Below are 18,111 nucleotides of genomic sequence, written 5' to 3'. Positions count from 1 at the left end.
TTCCTTTCAGTCCAGCCACCGGAGCCCCAATCCACTTCCCTCTCTGAGCCTCAGTCTCCTCAGTTGTAAAATGTGGCTATTAAAAAAAATTTTTTTTAAATTCTTTTTGTTAACAACAACAACAACAACAAAAATAGATGCAGGGTTTCGCCATGTTGCCCAGGCTGGTCACAAACTCCCAAGCTCAAGCAATCTGCCTGCCTCAGCCTCCCAAAGTGCTGGGATTACAGGTGTGAGCCACCACACCCGGCCAAAATGTGACTATTAATAGGCATCAAGCAGTAGTAGAGATTGTGATATCATGGATGTAAAAGTGCTTTGCACACTATAAATTGCTGTACCCTTTTAGAGGTTGCTATCCCTGGCTGGCAGAACCATCAACAGCAGGTTAGAGAGCAGATGTTCATGCAGATGAGGAGCTCCCTGAGGAAACTGGTCTGTAGATGCCCTCAAGAGTCAACATGTGCTTTATTTGCTAAGATTTGGGGATTTCTGACTTCCTGCCAGCTTGGTACGGCAACAAGGTGATTCTGGCTGGAATCTCAGTAGGGCTGCCCCCTCTCAGCATGGTGCCAGGAGAGGGAACCCTGGAGTCATCAGCTCTGGACAGGCCTGGAGGTGGCCTTTCAAGCCCTCTGACCTGCGCATCCTGTGTGTTGAGAGTGAAGGATCTGACACTAGCCCTCATTTTCAGTCAGTCATCAAGCTTTCTCCAACCCCACTGGGTATAGGGTTTGGACACGCAGAAAGGTACCTCCACCTGGGAGACAGCCCAACTTTTCTGTTTCCAAACCCAACATGACCAGCCTCCCAGATTTGAGACTTCATGGCTCCCTTCTCTGTCAACCACCACCAGAAGGGCATGGTTAACATTTATTAAATTCTCACTGTTCTAAACACTTTATTTAGCTTAAAGTATTTAATTATTACTGTACCCTATGAGGTGGGTTCTATGATTAGCCCCACGTTACAGGAGGTAAGACGGAAGCAGGAGAGTCAGGCCCCCTGTGAAGGTGGCACTCACTCCCTGCTCCTCACCCTGCATGCTCCCCTTAGACCCGCAGTACCATCTGATTACTTCCCTTTCATCCCCATCCAGGACCCTTTTCTGGCATTTTTTCCCCACAATTCTAACACTAGCTAAGATCTCATCCTTTGAGGGCCTTTGTACCAACTAGGATCTTATGCATTATAGAACAGAATTCTCAAATAGAAGTCATAAATCCCTAGACTCTAATTTTATTACTCTTGTTTCTGCATGTATTTCCAGAATTCTAGAATCCAGCAATAGATCCTAGAACCAGAGACATCTAGAGAATCCTAGAAAGGAATTCTAGCATCCAGCAATTAGACTTTTGAATCCAGGTTCAACAGTAGAACAATAGGGAGTGGAGTGGAGATAGGATTGGAATTTAATAGAATGCCTGGTCTAGAAAGGGTCCTGGTGCCTTAGATCTGCTCCAGCCCAACCCATCTCATGTGGGAACTGTGCCCTCTCACTGAACATCTGAACCATCAGGAGCTCCTCACTCTCACGTGGCCACTCACTCCAGGGCCTCATCTGATATTCAGAAGAGTCAGTGTCATTGCTACACCTACCGGAGCCTAGGGTGGGGATGCTGAGGCCAAGTCGCATGGTCATTCAGGTCCTGGTTCTGGATCTTGGATAAACTGCTAGACCTCTGGGAGCCTCAGTTTCTTCATCTGAATAAAGGGGTAGGAGTGGGGGTGGGGGGCAAGGTCAGATGATTTCCAAGGCCTCTTCCACTTGAGGGAGTGAGTTGTCTAAATCCCAAGAGCTGCCATTTGCCTTCTAGTTAGGGTTACTGAAGACGATGATGATCATGTAATGAGCACCTAAGCTGAACTGGACACTGTGCTGAGCACTGTCCAGCCATTCTCTCACTCAATGAGTCCAGGTAGGCTTCCAGGAGGAGAGGGGTTGGAGGGGTGGTGTCTGTTTAGAGAACAAAAAAGTGACGAGAGAGGGAGGATGGCAAGATTGGCCACGAGGGACCCCCGGAACTAGGTGGGGATACAACAAGCAGACTCTTCCCATATGGGATGGGTTGTTGCTTTCCAGAGACAGAGGCGGGGGGCTGACCAAGATGACCTCTGCCCACCCAGGCACTGAGTGTAGCTACAAACGGAGCCTAGGATTCGAGGTCGAGACACACTGCTTGACCCCGCCCTCTTGCTGTGTGCCCACAGGACTAGCGCGAGGCGGCTCCTGGCAATTGGGCTGTTCCGGGCCAGCGGCAAGAGGGAGCTTGATGCGTGTCCGGCGTGCGCAGGCCGATGCCGCCGGCAGAAAAGAGCAAGGGACCACCGGTCCTGGCGCCCGTGGAACGCGCCCGGGGCCGGGGGCCAGGCCTGCAGTCGCCTGCGCTGTGCTGCGCCTGCGGTCTGTGCGCGCTGCTGGCTGGCGTGAACGTGACGCTGGCGGGCGCCTTCGCCTCCTTCCTGCCCGGGCACAACCCGCTGCTCGTTGTGGGGCCGGGGCTGCTGGTGCTAGCGCTCGGCTTCTTCGCGGCCTGCTGCGTGTGTAGCCGCCGGGGCCCCGCGCCCGGCGCGCGCTCGGCGGCCGCGGTGGGCCCTGGCCAGGGGGGCGGCCGCGCCGGGCCCGTGGCGCTAGAGATGGAGAGCAGCGAGCGCACAGCACAGGACACCACAGCAGTGCAGCTCAGCCCTGCAGTCTCAGCCGCGTCCTCCGGCCGCTCCAGCCCCGGCCCCAGCACCCTCGCCTTGGAGGCCCCGGCGCCCGTGGCCGTCTGCGCGCTGCGCTCGGAAGGGGTCCAGCTCAACCCGCCCCAGGAGCGGGCCGCCCCCTAGCGGACCAGGGCCCCGCCGTGACTCCGCTCTCTGGGTTCACTCCCCTTCCTTCCGTGCCATTTAAGAGGGCAAAAGAAAAAGAAAAAAGAAAAGTTTTTCTTTCCTTTCTTTCTTTTCTCTTTCTTTCTTTTCTCTTTCTTTCTTTCTTTCTCTCTCTCTTTCTTTCTTCTTTTTTTTTCTTTCTTTTTCTTTCTCTCTCTTTCTCTTTCTTTCTTTCTTTCTTTCTTTCTTTTCCTTTCTTCCTTCTTTCTTTTTTACAAGGGTCTGGTGCTGGGCGCAGGGGGCCTCATCTTTTCCATCTCCCAAACTCCTGGGTAGAACGTGTGATGGTGTCAGGGGTCACACTCCGAAGAAGGGAGCAGCAGACCCTTGGCCCCTTAGGTGGGGTCTCTGGACCCTACTAAACCTCACCCATCCAGCTTCATGAAAGTAGGCCCCTGGACCCTCGAACCCTGACACTGCAGCCTCCCCCTGGCATTTGGGCACTGTGAACCAAGGAGCACCCACCCTGAAGGGGTTAACCACCAGCAGTGTCAGTCCCCCCCGGGAGGTGGGAGGAAGAGAGGAAGAAGGGACAAATGTCAACCTGGGCTGTTTCTGTCATTGCACACACAGTGAAGGGCTTGCAGCCCCCTCTCCTGCCCCTCCCTACCCTCCTTGTTTCTACCCCAACATGACCTTTGGGATTCATTTGGCCAAGAAACTGTGGCTCTGACTTGAGCCAGGATGGTCCTTAGAAGCAGGACTGGGGTGAGCACTCCCCACCCTTGCTGTCTGACTAGGAGCAGGGATAGCTGAGACTGGGCCCCTGACAGAGGTGAGTGGTGAGGGGGCCTCTGCAGCCCTGAAAGTCCTAGTGTGACCTTCACTGCCAACAATGCTGGCCCCCACCCACCATGACTGTGCCACACCATGCATTCCTGCGGTGCCTCACTCCTCAATAAAGCGCCTTTGGAGTCAGTCCTCTGTGACAGTGCAGGCCGGGAGGGAGGGTTGGCTGTGGGGCCTCTGGCTGAGCACCTTGGGTTCTGGGGCCCTCCCAGCCTGTGGCTGAGTGCCCAAGCATCCTGGTACCAGCCCCTCTTGGAGACCTAGAAGAGGGCTTCAGGAGAGAGGAGTGTGTGACTGTGAGCAAAAGACTGTATCTAAGACTGTGTGCCTGTGAATGTGGGAACAGGTGTGTCAAATTGGGGGACTGGATGAACATAGGAGTGTGACTGTGGGTATGATTGCCTGGCTCCTGTAAGAGGTGGGGAGTGGCAGCGTTTGGGTAACAGTCTGACATCACACATGCATGTGGAGGTGTGAGGGCAGCAGTAGTGGTTGAGGGCATGGTCACTGAGCAGGGATGGTGAGGGGAGAAGTGCTCCACGGGGCCGTGCAAAGCCCAGACACTTTGCCCAGTCTTGTTGGACTTGCTGAGTTTGGGCCCAGTCTGTGGTTTGTCCAGGTGAGGGGGTGGGTGAGGGGGCCAGGTAGAGGAATAGGGGCTGCCTTGCAAAAAAGAAGAGGGGTCAGGGGACTGAGGAGAAGACACTGCAACTCTGGGCCAGCCTTTCCTCTCCATGCAGGTACCTAGGCAAGCAGTGACTGGGGCACATGCTGGCCCACCACCCCCAGCTGGCTATGACTCCCTGCCCATCCACTCCTGGCTTCATCACCAGCCTCCCTTTCTTTATGACTCCCTGCCCATCCACTCCTGGCTTCATCACCAGCCTCCCTTTCTCTTTACAATACAGGCTTTGGTACTACTCTGCCATGACCCAGACACTTCCCACCAGCCCTGGGCTCTTCCCTCCTCTGGCGCCATCTCCACCTCTGCCTCTCCTGCTGTCTCCCCCTCTCCCACTGACCTAAAGAAGAGCAAATCTGCCGGAGCAGGTGCCGAGCAGGCCATCTCTATTAATTTGCACGTGTCAATGGGCCTTAACCTTTGAAGTACCCAGTACCTACAGCTGATGACCTCTTCTCTGAGCTCCCCAACCCACCCTGTATGTGTGTAGGAAGACCACTTCTCCATGCTCCAGTCCTGTCTCTTCTGGTGCATTGGTCTGCAGCTTCAGATGCCACCTGCTGCTGTGGTAGAGCAGTAGGTGAGAGGGGCCACCGCTGGTGCAGCCTTGGGGTGTGGTTGGAGCCACCTTTCTCCTACCACCTTAGGATTCTAGCCCTGCAATGCTAGGCTCAGCCCAACCCCTCTCCCGCCTGCTGTTAGATGCCTGGAATTACATTCTCTTTCCTCCTCCCCCACAAGACTTCCAGATCCTGTTCTGCAAGCCTGGCTGCTGCAGAGGAAGAGTGAGCCTACGATAAGGACTCAGGGCAGTGGGACATGGATCAATGGTGTGGATGGAATGGGTCAGGGAAGGGAAGGTGGGACATTGGCTCCCTGGAGTCGCTTCCACTTACACCCCCAGCTGAAGGTCATCATCTGTCTTTTCTGTGCCCCGCTTCCTCCACAGGCACACCAGAAGAGATTTTCCACATCCAGTGCCCCAGGGCTCACTTTCCCATCAGCTCCAGTCTGCCACAGTGGGGACTTCTCACCCGGGGACAGGCCCCTCTAAGGCAATATGGCCAGCGAGGCCCTAGGGAAGCCCCACTCTCCTACACAGGGTGAGGCTGGAGGGCGTGCTCTGTCTCACACCTCTGCAGGCCCCTCCCAGGCAGGCTCCAGGCCCTGAAAGGGCCTCTGGGCGGCAGGTTTCTGTTGAGGAGAGGACATGATTCTGACAGCGCAGAAGCATCAAGCTCCCTGACCTTGGGGAATTTGAGCAGGGACCAGTAGTTCCTGCAGGGATGCTGCAGACCGGCCCTGGAATGAAGGTAAAACCTCCCACTCTAGCGCCTGAAAGTCTAAGAATTGAGGCACCAGGGCCTATCCTCGGAGGCACAGGGACTGTGGTAGGGAACACAGGACTGGTCCTTCTAAAGGAGGGGTACTCCCCAGGGCCTGGGGGGCTCTAGGGTGCTACAGGTGGTGAGTGGCCCCTGCCTCCCCAAGGAAAGTACTGCTGGCCCGGACAAGGGAGCTCATTAAGGGGCCAGGAAATGAGGTTTTCCCCACTCTTCTCCCTCTAGGAGAAATGAGGGCAGCCACTAAGAACCTTTTTTTATTATTATCTTGAGATAGGATCTCTCTGTGTTGCTGAGGCTGGTGTGCAGTGGCACAGTCACAGCTCACTGAAGCCTCAATCTCCCAGGCTCAAGTGATCTTCCCATCTCAGCCTCCCAAGTAGCTGAGACTACTGGCACACCCCACCATGCCTGGCTAATTTTTTGTAGAGACAGGGTCTCACTATGTTGCCCAGGCTGATCATCAACCCCCAGGCTCAAGCAGTCCTCTCACCTGGGCCTCCCAACGTGCTGTGATTATAAGTGTGAGCCACTGTGCCTGGCCTTAGAATCGTTTTTTCACTAATTAAGAATTCCTGAGCCCTGCTGTGTTCCCTGCTATGTGGGAATATAATGATGAACAGGCTCTCAGGGAGCTCACATTTTATTTGGAGGAGACAGACAATAAAGAATTAAGTAAGTGAGCAAATGAGACCAAAAAGCTTAGCTAGTGAGCAGCACTATACAGAAAATTATATAGGATGTTGTGATAGAGAGAGGGACTTGTCGGATGGTTGGGGGATCTTCTCTGAGAGGTGGCATTTAAGCTGAGCTCTGAATGGTGAGTCAGCTATACAAAGGTCTAGAGCAGGAACATTTCAAGCTCAGGAAACAGCCAGTGCAAAGCCCTAAGGTGAGAATGAACTGGCCTGTGTGTGTCAGAACAAGAAAGAAGGGCTGTTGAGACAGAGGTGGAAGATGAAGCTGGAGAGGTGGGGAGGGGGTAATGCTTAGCTCATGGAGGGCTTACTAAGCCCGGGTGAGGAGTTAGGATTTGATTCTTGGTGAGATGGAAGCCACTGGAGGGTTTTAAGCAGGGAAGTGACATAATCTGATTGATGGTGGTAAAGACTGCTCCACCTGCTGTGTGGAAGTAACAGAGAGGCACGGGGCAAGAGGGAAAGCAAAGCTAGGAGGGGCAAGCTAGGAGGTCACAGCAGTGAGACATACGGGCGCTGGGACCAGGGTGGTTGCTCGGAGTGGACAGATTCTGCACCTGTTGGGGGAGTTTTGGGGGCATGAAAGAGAATAATCCTGAGGAAGTTCTAAAATTTTGGTTTGAGCACCACGGTGTATGGTGGAGGATCTGGTTTTGGGGAAAAAAGGGACATCCTGGTAAGGCAAAAGACCTGTTAGCCCAGAGGGACTGTCCCACAGAAGCCGGAACCACAGCCCTGAGTTCTGGAAGAGGAGGCGCTAGGATGGACACGTAGAAGCTGTCAGCATGTGGGTGGTGGTGAAACTCCGAGGAGAGGGGAAGACAGAGAACCCAGAAGCTAGAATAGTTTAACCACAGACTCCACAGGGAGCAGGGAGCCCGCGTTGCTGACTTCTGAATCCCACTCGGCCTTCTGTGATGCCAGGAGACTTCCTGATGAGAGCTGTGGACTAGGAGTGAGGGATTAGGGAGAAGTGGAATGTGAGCACCAAGAGGCCAGAACTTCTGCTTTGTTCACTGCTGCACCCTCGGTGCCCACCTGGCACAAGGTAGGTGCTCACTAAGCACCTGTGGACTGAAGGAAGAAGGAAAAGGTGTGGATCTCATCGCACAGTTGAGATTCCAGGTCCCCAGTAATATGGTTTTGTCAAGATGCCTAACTCTGGGCAGGAAGGGAGAAGATCTCATATGTATGGGAGTTCCCCCAACCAACTGCACAGTTTTCTATTTCTCTGTGGGGAGGTGGGGTGGCACAGGAAGGAAGGGTTGACTAGATCAGCATCGAAGGACCAGCCTGAGGGCCAGGCTCCCCAAAGTAGGAGATGGCCAGATGGAGGGACCAAGCCTGAGGAAATTGGCACTGTTGGAGACTGCCACCAGAGGGCACCCCGGGCACATAGCAGGAAATAGACACTACTCATCCCAACCAGACTGCACAATTTCGCCTTTTCCTCTTCTAAGGTCCAAGGCCCTACGAAATGGGGAGATCAAGGGAGTTGGGGGAAGAGGGGCAATTAGGTGACTCAGATTTACTAAGTGACTCATCCAACCCTGGAACCTGACCTTATTACAGAGAGAGCCTGGATCCTGGACAGAAACTTAGCCTTTATCAAGGTCACAGATAAGTTCTGAGTCTGTTTATAGACTAAACCCTGACCTTGATCTTAGACTGAGCCCTCACCCCAGTCCATACTGAGTCCTGATCTTAATCATAGACTGAACTTGACCCTAACCACACCCTGAGCTCTGACCCTGCCTGTCCATTCATCAAACCCTGACCTTGATCCCAGATTGAGCTCTGACCCTGGTCCATAGACTAAACCCTGACCATTACTGTATAGTGAACCCTGACTTGGACACAGACTGGATCATGGACACATATTAGCCCTTATTCAGGCCATAGACTGAGCTCTGACCCTGGTCCATACACTGAACTCTGACTCTGATCACTGAGTCTGACCCTGAATCTGGTGCCAACCTGAACACTTACCCTGATCCATATGCATTGTATCCTGACCCTGGACAACAACTGAGCTTTTATCATGGTCACAAATTGAGCCTTGATCCCTAAGACTTGCTCTCCCAACACCCCAGTGAGTTAAGGACCTTCCAGAAGAGGCTCTTGTGTCAGGCCAAGCTTTAGTCTCAGAAGGAAGTGATTCCTGGAACCAGTTTTGTTGTGGAGAGAAGGAAACTCTGGGTCTCCAAATGGTCCAGAAACTCCTCAGCGTTGGACCCCTGAGAGGCAGCTAGGTACCTTTTCAAGGTACCCTCCACAGCTAGGGGTGTGGGGCCTCTTCTGCCGGCCTGTCCCTCTGGGGAGCCTCCCAACTGGCAGCCTCTTCATCTGCACTTCCGACTCCCTTCTGCTCCACGGTCTGTGCTCCACCCCTTGCTATCTTTCCAGGAAAATGAGGAGGGACATTCCATGCGAGGGGTGGAACCAGGCCATGACTGAGGGCCCCATGCCCCCAACCGGTACCCTGGCCAGAAGAGAAGCCCCTCCCTCTGGGAGCTCACTTTGGCTGCTTGCTCCAAACAGGCAAGACAAGGTGAATCAGGCTCAAGGCGGCTCCAGCAGGGCCTCAGGTTGACAGCCGCCAAGACATAGGAGCACGAGGCAGCTGTGTGGGAAGTCCACTATGTTCCTGGAGTCTGCAGCGCGTGAAGGTGTGGTAGGTGAGGGCAAAGGACAGCACAGTCCCTCCCCGGGGCACACTGACCAGTTTAATTTCCGCCATCCCCAGGGTTCAGCCTGGGTGCCCTCCCACTGCAGGGCCCACCAGCCTCAAGGCTCACCTAGGGAGGCACCGAGGGCGGGGTGGGGGCCAAGCCAGGCAGGAGCTGGGGCGGGGGAGGGAGGCGGCTCGAGTCAAAAAACGCTGACGCCAAAGACAATGAGCTCTCCGAGGCTGAGGCAACTCATTTGGTCCCGGCCACGCTTTATTAAATTCTCATAAACCTGTCAGGGGGGACAGGGCTCGCTTCAGTTTACCTCATTAGCCCGACACAATGACAGTGGTGGGGAGACAGGCAGGGTGGGGGTGCGACAAGGGGAGGCTGGCACTCAGAACTGAGAACTGAGCCAGCCGGGAAGATAATTGAATTAAGTGGCTTTTGTTAATGGTTTTTAAGACTCCAAAGTGTAAATAACATTTAGGGGCTTTCTTTTAATGGGGCTGGGGTTTGAGAGACCCAGGGAGCTTAGGGGAGGCCCAGCCTGGTCCCTGACTTCTCCCCCACCCTAGGGGAGCTCCTGAGGGGAGAACCTGTGGGAGCCGCCCCAGGGATGCATTGCAGTTAGCCTTGGGAGGACCAAGGGGACTTCCCCAAGGAAGGGGACAACCCATTGGAGCCAAAGCAGCTGAGACAGCTTCCTGGTGAGTCTTTGAATAGAATCAGAGTATGTGAGCAAAAGAGGGGATGGATGCAGGGGGCTAACTGTGATGACCTTCCCAGTCCTGGAATGCTGCCGTCGGACACAGTGGCCAGGAATGTCTCTGAGATGTTGCTGGAGGCCTGGTCCTGGCCTCCTGGGGTCAGTGTTCATTCCGCATGAGAGGTCAGTGGGAATGGAAGGTATTGGCTGTGTTGCCAGCAGGTAGTGAGCTCCCCATCAAAGCGTATGTGGGAATGCTGTGAGTTGGGGTATCCCCAAACAAGGCAATGGATTAGACTAGACCCCAGGCTTGCTGAAGGCAACTGTACTTGATCCAAGCTGTAAGAGGAACCTGAAAAGATGGCATGGTGAGCTCACTTCTCTGGGGGCACTAAGGCCTCGGGGAGCTAGGTGCCAGGGAACAGGGACATAGAAGTTGATAATCCAGCCCCTGGCTTTCCTCAGTCAACAGCTTCTCCCTCCCTGCAGACAAGACCAGGTTGGGGCATTGGCTGGATTGAAGGTAAAGGGCTCTGGGCTAAGATCCCAAGGGGCTGGAGGTGAGATGGGGCGGGGCCAGCCCTGGGCCAGCCCACAAAGGGTTAAGGCGCTAATCGCCCTGCATGTGACAAAGGGAAGTGGGTTTTCTGATCCAGAAAGGATCAGTCCCTGGGATGCCCCATCAGGCCCTTCAGCGTGAAATTACACCCCAGCGGGGGTGCTCCCCTCCCCCTACACACACATTACCCGCCGGGCCTGGCACAGGATTAGGGCCCAGAGTCATCAGCGTAATAGATCACACCTCCCCACCCCATCCCTTCCCCCAGGAGCCTTCAGTCCTGCCTCCAGGCCTGGGCCAGCCTCTTTCCTCACGTCTGTCCACCTGGCAGTTGCGCTGCCTGGTCATCTTGGCCTCACTCTTGGTCTAGTCATTCCATCTGTCTCCTGCAGCCATACATTGAGCCCCCAGCTCCCTCCTGGTCGTAGTGGTAGTGTCTTCATAAGCTTTAATTGGCCTGCCAAAGGTACATTCCATTGCTTCTGTATTTGTTGTCTGTCTTCCCCCTTGCACATCAGATGCTGTCCTGCTCAGCACCGTATTCCCAGTGACGGGGCTGCATCTTCCACACAGATGGTGCTCAGTCAGCTAATGTTGACTTCCCATCCACCTCATGAAGACTGGGGCGTGGTCCCTAAACTCTGGACATTCATGCTGAGGACTAGGAGACTGTACCAGGACAGGGCCATGTCCTCTGGAAGACAGAGGAGGCTGTGGCATGGCCGCTGCCTTGGACCCAGTCTCATCTCAAGGTTGGCATGAGGGAGGCAGGCAGGAAAAGCGGCAGGGCCTGCAAGGACAGAGGGTCCACCTGTCCTTGGCTGCTATCCCAGGAGATCCTCTCACCCCACTGCCCCAGGCTGCTGTGCCTTTGCCCTCTGATGACCTCTAAGCCCCATCTGCAACCCTAGCCAGGAGGACCCAGCATAGGAGGAAGCTCTGAATGGAACAGTTGAGGAAACAGGATGATATCATATGGAAGACAAAACCCAGCAAGACTCTCGGAAACCAAGGCTGTCTGAGAAAGGCGCCTGTATGGACCACCCTGACCAACCTCTACGCAGGAGACAGAGGCCCAGGAAAAGCCAGGGCTTCCCAAGCCTGTACTGCAAAGCCACGGCAAGGCCCAGACAGAAACCTGGTTCCCTGAGGCCCTCAGCAGAGCTTGTCCCTCACAGGCTCTTCCCAGTTAATTTAACAAGTTCAGTACTGATTGAACACAAACTCCACACCAGGCTGTACGCCATGCCAGCTTCTGCCCAGGGAGCTCCATCTGGCAGTGGTTGAGAACCGTATATAGTGACCAGAGGCATCAAGAGAAGGAGGGGCATCTCCCTCCCCTGTGATAATCTGGCAAGGCTTCCTGGCGCCGGTGGCATGTGGCTAGGCTCTGAAGAGTGAAGCCTCTCCTGAGGAAGAGGGACCGGCAGAGCAGAGGTACCCAGGGAGAGGGCACTGTCAGTGTGTGAGGCGCCACGCCAGTTGGGTGACACACTGCAGAACAGTGTGAATAGACATGTTCTGTGTGGCTCCCAGGTCAAGCCAGGCCTGATAAGGAGGCTACTGGGTGGCAGATTTCAGACAACATGAGGAAGAACTTTCCAACAGCCCTGGCGCAGGCTGCCCTGGAAGGTAGTGAGCTGCCCATCCCTTCAGGCTTGTGGGTAGGAGCTGGGTATCAGTGATTCCTCCCCAGATGGAGGCCGAACTAGAGACCCGTGAGGATGTCTATTCCGAGAACCTGAAGCAGAAATGGCCAGACTTTGACAGGCCTGGCACTTCAGTAGGCGACCTCCATCTCCACACCTTGTCCATCCTCCTGGGCTCTGCAGGCCCCTGGTGGCTGGAGTGTGGGAGAGGGAGGTGACAAGGCAGACAGAAGAATGACTGCTTTTTCAGTTATTCTTCTATGTATCTATGGCTTCCACCCAACCCGGCAGGGTGGGGCGCTTAAATCAGGCTCAGAAGTTGTCCAAAGCCCACTTAAAAAAATTAGGGACTGAGGGCTGGGTATGGTGGCTCAAACCTGTAATCCCAGCACTTTGGGAGACCGAGGCTGGCTGATCACTTGAGCTCAGGAGTTCAAGGCCAGCCTGGGCAACATGGTGAAACCCCACCTCTGTCAAAAAATACAAAAATTAGCTGGGCGTGGTGATGCGTACCTGTAGTCCCAGCTGCTTGGGAGGCTGAAGTGGAAGGAAGGCTTGAGCCTGGGAAGGTGAGGCTGCGGTGAGCTGTGATCATACCACTGCATTTCAGCGTGGGTGACAGAGTGAGACCCTGTCTTTTAAAAAACAAATAGGGACTGAGGCCCAGACAGGGGCTTTTCCAATAGCCCACAGTCCGAGAGGCAGGTTGGGGCTTGCAGGCTGTGCAGTCCTTTCTAGGCAGCTTATTGAGGGCAGACTGAAGGTAAACCTGAAGGAGGTGAGCCTTTCAGACGTCTCGTGGGCCCCGCCTCCACAGGGGCTGTGCAGGCTGAGGAGACGGGGCGGAGGGGGGGGAGCGGGGGAGGCCCGGGCTGATGAGCACCTGCCCTTATCTCCCCTTCACCTCTCCCTTGTCATCAAGCTTCCTCCTCAGCCCCCTGTCATGCAGCTTCCACCTCAGCTAACCCAGATTCTTCCTGAAGCACTGGGGCTCCTGTGTCCTGAAGTTCTCTTCAGGAGAATCCTAAGGTGAAAAAGAATGTGTTCCCTCCCTCCTGGCTGCCCAGCACATGCTGTGCAGAGGCCAGGGGATGGGCAGGGTGACCTGGGAAGGACCCAGGCCTGCAGGTCTATCGTCCTGCTCGGTGAGACCAACACAGAGCAGCTTGTGCACACACTCACACCCACGTGCACCCACACACGCCCACACAGGCTCTTTCCAAGAACAGCTCTTCAAGCCTGGCTGCCAAGATAAAGGAGCCACGGGGCGGTCAACCCCAGGAGGAAGTATCACTTCTGCAACCTTTGTTGTTCAGAGGGCTTTGTGAAATCTCCAGACTCTTCTTGGAAAGGATCCTGGGCTGAGGTGGCAGTTTCCCGCAGCGGGAGACATGGGTGAGGGCCACGCAGCCTCCCTGGCCTGGGAGGGGAGGCCAGGCTTAGAGTCATTAGTGGTGGCAACAGAAGCTTAATCCTTCACTTCCATTATTACCTCACTCAATTCCCACAAGCCTGGGGGTAGACAGAGGTCTCCCCATTTTACAGATGATGAAACAGAGGTTCCCAGAAGCCTAGCAGCTTATCAAATGGTCCACAGTGAGTCAGTGCTAGAAATGAAACTGACTGACTTGGCACCAGTCACAGGCTGAGCCAGCCCTGCCCCAAACTGAGTCCTGCCATGGCCCATTCTGAGCTCCAGCTCTGACCTCTATTTGACCTGTGTCTTGCCCTAGATTGATCCTGAACCTAGCCTCAGATTGCCTCTCCTGTTAGCCATGAGCCCTTCGAGGTCAGAGACATGTGCACTTCTCATTTACCCCTGTTCCTTTACGTGGATATACGTGTGATTATTTGAGTAATCTCCATTTTATCCACTAGACTATATATAGGGCCGGGAACTGAGTCTATTTTTGTTTAGCGGCACTTATCATAATGTAATAAGAGCAATAATAACAAGCAAGTATTGGCCGGGCGTCGTGGCTCATGCCTGTAATCCCAGCACTTTGGGAGGCCAAGGCGGGTGACTCACTTGAGCTCAGGGGCTAGAGACCAGCTTGGGCAACACAGTGAGACCTCGTCTCAAATAATAAAAATAAAAACAAATTTAAAAAAAAAAAGCAGCAAGTATTGAGCATTTACTAAATGCCAAAATTGTGCTAAGTGTTATACAGATGTTATCTTTCATTCCTCACAAAGAACCCTGAAGTAGGCATTACCATTCACCCCGCTTTACCAAGGAGAATCCTGAGCCCCAGGGTAACACTAGGAGGAGGCATGTAGACAGACAGGATGCTCTTGGTAGTTCCCTCCACCCCTCACACTCAGTTGCCTGGTGAGGAATGGGGTGGAGAGGGAAACCCTGGCTGGAAGAGGAAGTGGAGGCCTTTGGGCAGGTGGGAGAAGCGAGGGCTTTCTGGAGGCCTTGGGTTTCTGAAGCCACAGAAGGGCCAGTGACTTAGCTGAAAGAGATAGGGTGGGCTGGGCATGGTGGCTCACGCCTGTAATCCCAGCACTTGGGGAGGCTGAGGCAGGCAGATCACCTGAGGTCAGGAGTTCGAGACCAGCCTGGCCAACATGGTGAAACCCTGTCTCTACTAAAAATACAAAAAATTAGCCAGGTGTGGTGGTGGGCACCTGTAATCTCAGCTACTTGGGAGGCTGAGGCAGGAGAATTGCTTAAACCCAGGAAGCGGAGGTTGCACTGAGCCGAGATCGCGCCATTTCACTCCAGCCTGGGTGACAAGTGCAAAACTCCGTCTCAAAACTCCGTACATACATACATATATACATACATACATACATAGAGATGGGGTGCAAGTGAGACCAGCTATATATTTCATGGGGTCCAGGGCAAAATAAAAATGCAAGGCCCCTTGCTTAAAAAGTAAAGATTTCAAGATGGTGACATCAGAACATCATGGGGCCCTCTGAGCCCAGGACCGTGTGTGACTGCATGGGTCACACGCTCATGAGGCAGCTGCAGGAGGGAGCATGCTGTGAAGAAGTGGGCTCAAGGCAGGCCCTTGAGGTGGATGTGTGGGTTGGTGCACATAGGTGTTCACATGGCAGCTGGGACCAGCATCTCACTCTCATGTGAGCATTTGGGTGGCATCTTCCACAAGCATAGGGTAGCTGCCACCAAGTCTCTGTGGGCACCAAGCCAGCAGTGTGGCTCGGGAGACCATCTGTAGAGGGGATCTGGTGCCACTGAGCATTCAGGGGGCTGTCTGGAGTGTGAGCAAGCCAGGGAGAATGCATGTCTGGGGGTGGAGCAGGTGTGTGGAGCATCAGGTGACAGAGCGTGGCTGTATGTCTGCCGGTTTGCAGTAGGTCTGTGTACACCGGCATGAGAGACAGGGAGACAGACACCCCGGGATTGTGTGGTCCAGTGCAGAAGTCAACATGTCCCAGGGGTGTGAGGATGTGTGTGTGCGTGTGTGCTGTGAATGTGTGGGGAATGTGTGTGAGAGACTGTCAGTGTGTGGTTGTGTATGCCTATTCCCACATGCCTTCCTGGGTGCTGGCCCTGCTGCTTTGCCTATTGTGAGGGGCTCCCAGGTGAAGACCTCTCCAACGTGCTCCAGCCCAGCCCCCAGGCCTTTGTGGGGCCAAGTCAGAGTGCCATTCTTGCCTGCCGTGGGGTGGGCAGCCCCGCAGAGCTGCCTCCTAGGCTGCTGGGGTGATCCTGGGCCAGTGGTGTCAGGTTCCCAGTGCCGAGCCCTCCCTCTGCAACCCTCTGAGGGCCTTTGTTGGAAGTTCAGACACACTTGTCAGGGGGGCGGGCAGAAGGCCACCTCCTAATCGGCTTTCCCAGAAGCTAAAGGAGAATGAGTGATGGGGGTGGAGGGCTCCAGCCCAGAGCAGCTCTGTGGGAAAGAGATGAGGGAGGTGCCCAGCCCTAAAGGGGTCCATCCCCCGACCCCCTCAGCAGGGGCCCCTTCCCCAAGAGCCCCTAAGGAACCAGACCCCTGAGCTGCAAGAACACTGCGGCCAAGGCCTAAGAGAAAGGGAAATTACCGAGTGCTGTGGCTCAGCCAGGCGGTGGCTCACGCCTGTAATCCCAGCACTTTGGGAAGCCAAGGCAGGTGGATCACTCGAGGTCAAGAGTACGAGACCAGTCTGGCCAACATGGTGAAACCCCGTCTCTACCAAAAATACAAAAAATTAACCAGGAGTGGTGGTCAGTGCCTGTAGTCCCAGCAACTGGGGAGGCTGAGGCAGGAGAATCCCTTGAACCTGGGAGGTGGAGGTTGCAGTGAGCTGAGACCGCATCATTGCACTCCAGCCTGGGCGGCAAGAACAAAACTCCATCTCAAAAAAAAAAGAGAGAAAATGGGGAATTGGGGAATTTGTGGAGAAGCTTCAGGGAGCCCCCAATCTTTCCCATTTCCCCCACCATGGGCTATCTGAGCACCAACAGCATGCTGGGCCCAGAACTGCTCAGCTTCTCAGCCTCCCCAGTGCCTTCTCCTCTTTACCTCCTCTGAGCCACCCAGGAAGCAGGCTGGACCCGCTTAAAGATTCCTATTCAACAGAAGAGGAAACTGCAGACCAAAGAGGGGTAGTTATTTGCCATCAGTAAACAGCAAGCCAGGCTTAGCTCATCCTGGCTTCACCAGTAGCTTCCTCTTCTCTTCGTAGTCAGCGTTTCCCTGAGGTCCCATCCTCTGCTTCTCTCTGTGTAATCTCATTTAGCAACGTGGCTTCATTCACCATCTCCCTGTGACAACCATCAAGGCTAAGAGCATGGATTCTGAGGCCAGCCAGGTTCATCCTTTGGTTGGCCCGTGACTAGCTATGTGGCCCTGGGCATGTTATTTAACCACTCTATGCCTCAGTTTTCCCATCTGTAAATGAGGATAGTAATAGTATCTACCTCATAGAGTTGTGTAAGGATTAAGTGACTTCTTTTTATTATTATTAATATTATTAACTATTTTTTGAGACAGAGTCTCACTCTGTTGCCCAGGCTGGAGTGCAGTGGTGGGATCTCAGCTCACTGCAACCTCCACCTCCTGGGTTCAAGCAATTCTTCTGCCTCGGTCTCCTGAGTAGCTGGGAATACAGGTGCCTGCCACCACGCCTGGCTAATTTTTGTATTTTTAATAGAGTCAGAGTTTCACCATATTGGCCAGGCTGGTCTTGAACTCCTGACCTCATGATCTGCTCACCTCAGCCTCCCAAAGTGCTGGGATTACAGGAGTGAGCCACCATGCCCAGCCAAGAGACTTCTTATGTGTAAGGTGCCAGGCACAGAGAAAGTGTGTCAGCAGCAGAGACAGACCCTACATCTTCCCTTGAGTAAATTGAAGGCAAACAAGACTACCCTGAGCTCAGGATCATTTTCGGACACTCACTCCCCTCAACAGAGTAGGGGTATCCATCTACCCTACTGCCTGGCCAGAGACTCGAAAGTACCCTTGATCCTCCCCATCCTGCTTAAAATCACCACAGCGATTTTCTGTCCGACATCTCTCATCCATCAGACCCCTGCTCCCCACTCCTTCTCCTAGTCCAGATGGATGCCACCCTCCTCTCACCAGGACATGACAGATACTGGCCTCCTCTCTGATCTCCTGCCCCCAGCTCCTTCTCATGAGCCACCATGCAGCAAAAGTGGGGGTTACTATAATACACATTGATCACCCCACTCCGTCACTGGGAATAGCTTCCGGTGCCTCCCACAGCCGTGGCCCTTGGGCTTGAGTCCAAGGTCCTTGTTTCCCTCCTCATCCTCACCTGCCGGCACCACCCCCACCATCCTCAAGCCCCACCCGGACAGGTCCCTTGTTCTTTCAGGGCTCAGGGCTTTGGCAAGCTGGCTCAATCCTGCAGCTTTCTATGAGCTATGCCTCTCTCAGGGCACCCTTCTCTTTGACTTCCTGGTGAACACGACCCATGAGACTCAGGTCAAAAGTCTCCTTCTTAAGGGGCCTTTCCGATCTCCCTAGACTGAGCTAGGGGTCCTCTTCTGTGCTCCCAAACAGATATTCTTTTTTTTTTTTTTTTTTTTTTTGAGACAGAGTCTTGCTCTGTCGCCCAGGCTGGAGTGCAGTAGTGAAGTGGCTCACTGCAACCTCCGCCTCCCAGGTTCAAGCAATTCTTGTGCCGCAGCCTCCTGAGTAGCTACATAGCTGGG

General features: G+C 54.2%; 1 protein-coding gene and 1 long non-coding RNA gene across 2 annotated transcripts; one reads left to right on the top strand and one right to left on the bottom strand.

Moving 5' to 3' along the window:
• The first annotated feature begins 1,665 nt into the window (after nucleotides 1-1,665).
• TMEM275 (transmembrane protein 275) lies at nucleotides 1,666-2,965 on the top strand. The gene has a single exon (XM_031663008.1). It carries the CDS (start codon nucleotides 2,299-2,301, stop codon nucleotides 2,830-2,832), a length of 534 nt encoding a protein of 177 aa, XP_031518868.1. The 5' UTR covers nucleotides 1,666-2,298; the 3' UTR covers nucleotides 2,833-2,965.
• Nucleotides 2,966-10,037: 7,072 nt separating this feature from the next.
• LOC103884747 lies at nucleotides 10,038-14,519 on the bottom strand. Its single transcript, XR_004184969.1, has 3 exons — nucleotides 13,276-14,519; nucleotides 10,638-10,780; nucleotides 10,038-10,116 (listed from the first exon to the last, which is right to left on the bottom strand). It is a non-coding gene; the product is annotated as an uncharacterized LOC103884747 (long non-coding RNA).
• Nucleotides 14,520-18,111: the final 3,592 nt, after the last annotated feature.

Source organism: Papio anubis, chromosome 1 (genome assembly GCF_008728515.1).
Source record: "Papio anubis isolate 15944 chromosome 1, Panubis1.0, whole genome shotgun sequence".
NCBI classification, from domain to species: domain Eukaryota; kingdom Metazoa; phylum Chordata; class Mammalia; order Primates; family Cercopithecidae; genus Papio; species Papio anubis.
The sequence above is the reverse complement of the archived record's forward strand: the minus strand, read 5'-3'. Positions and strand labels throughout refer to the sequence as shown.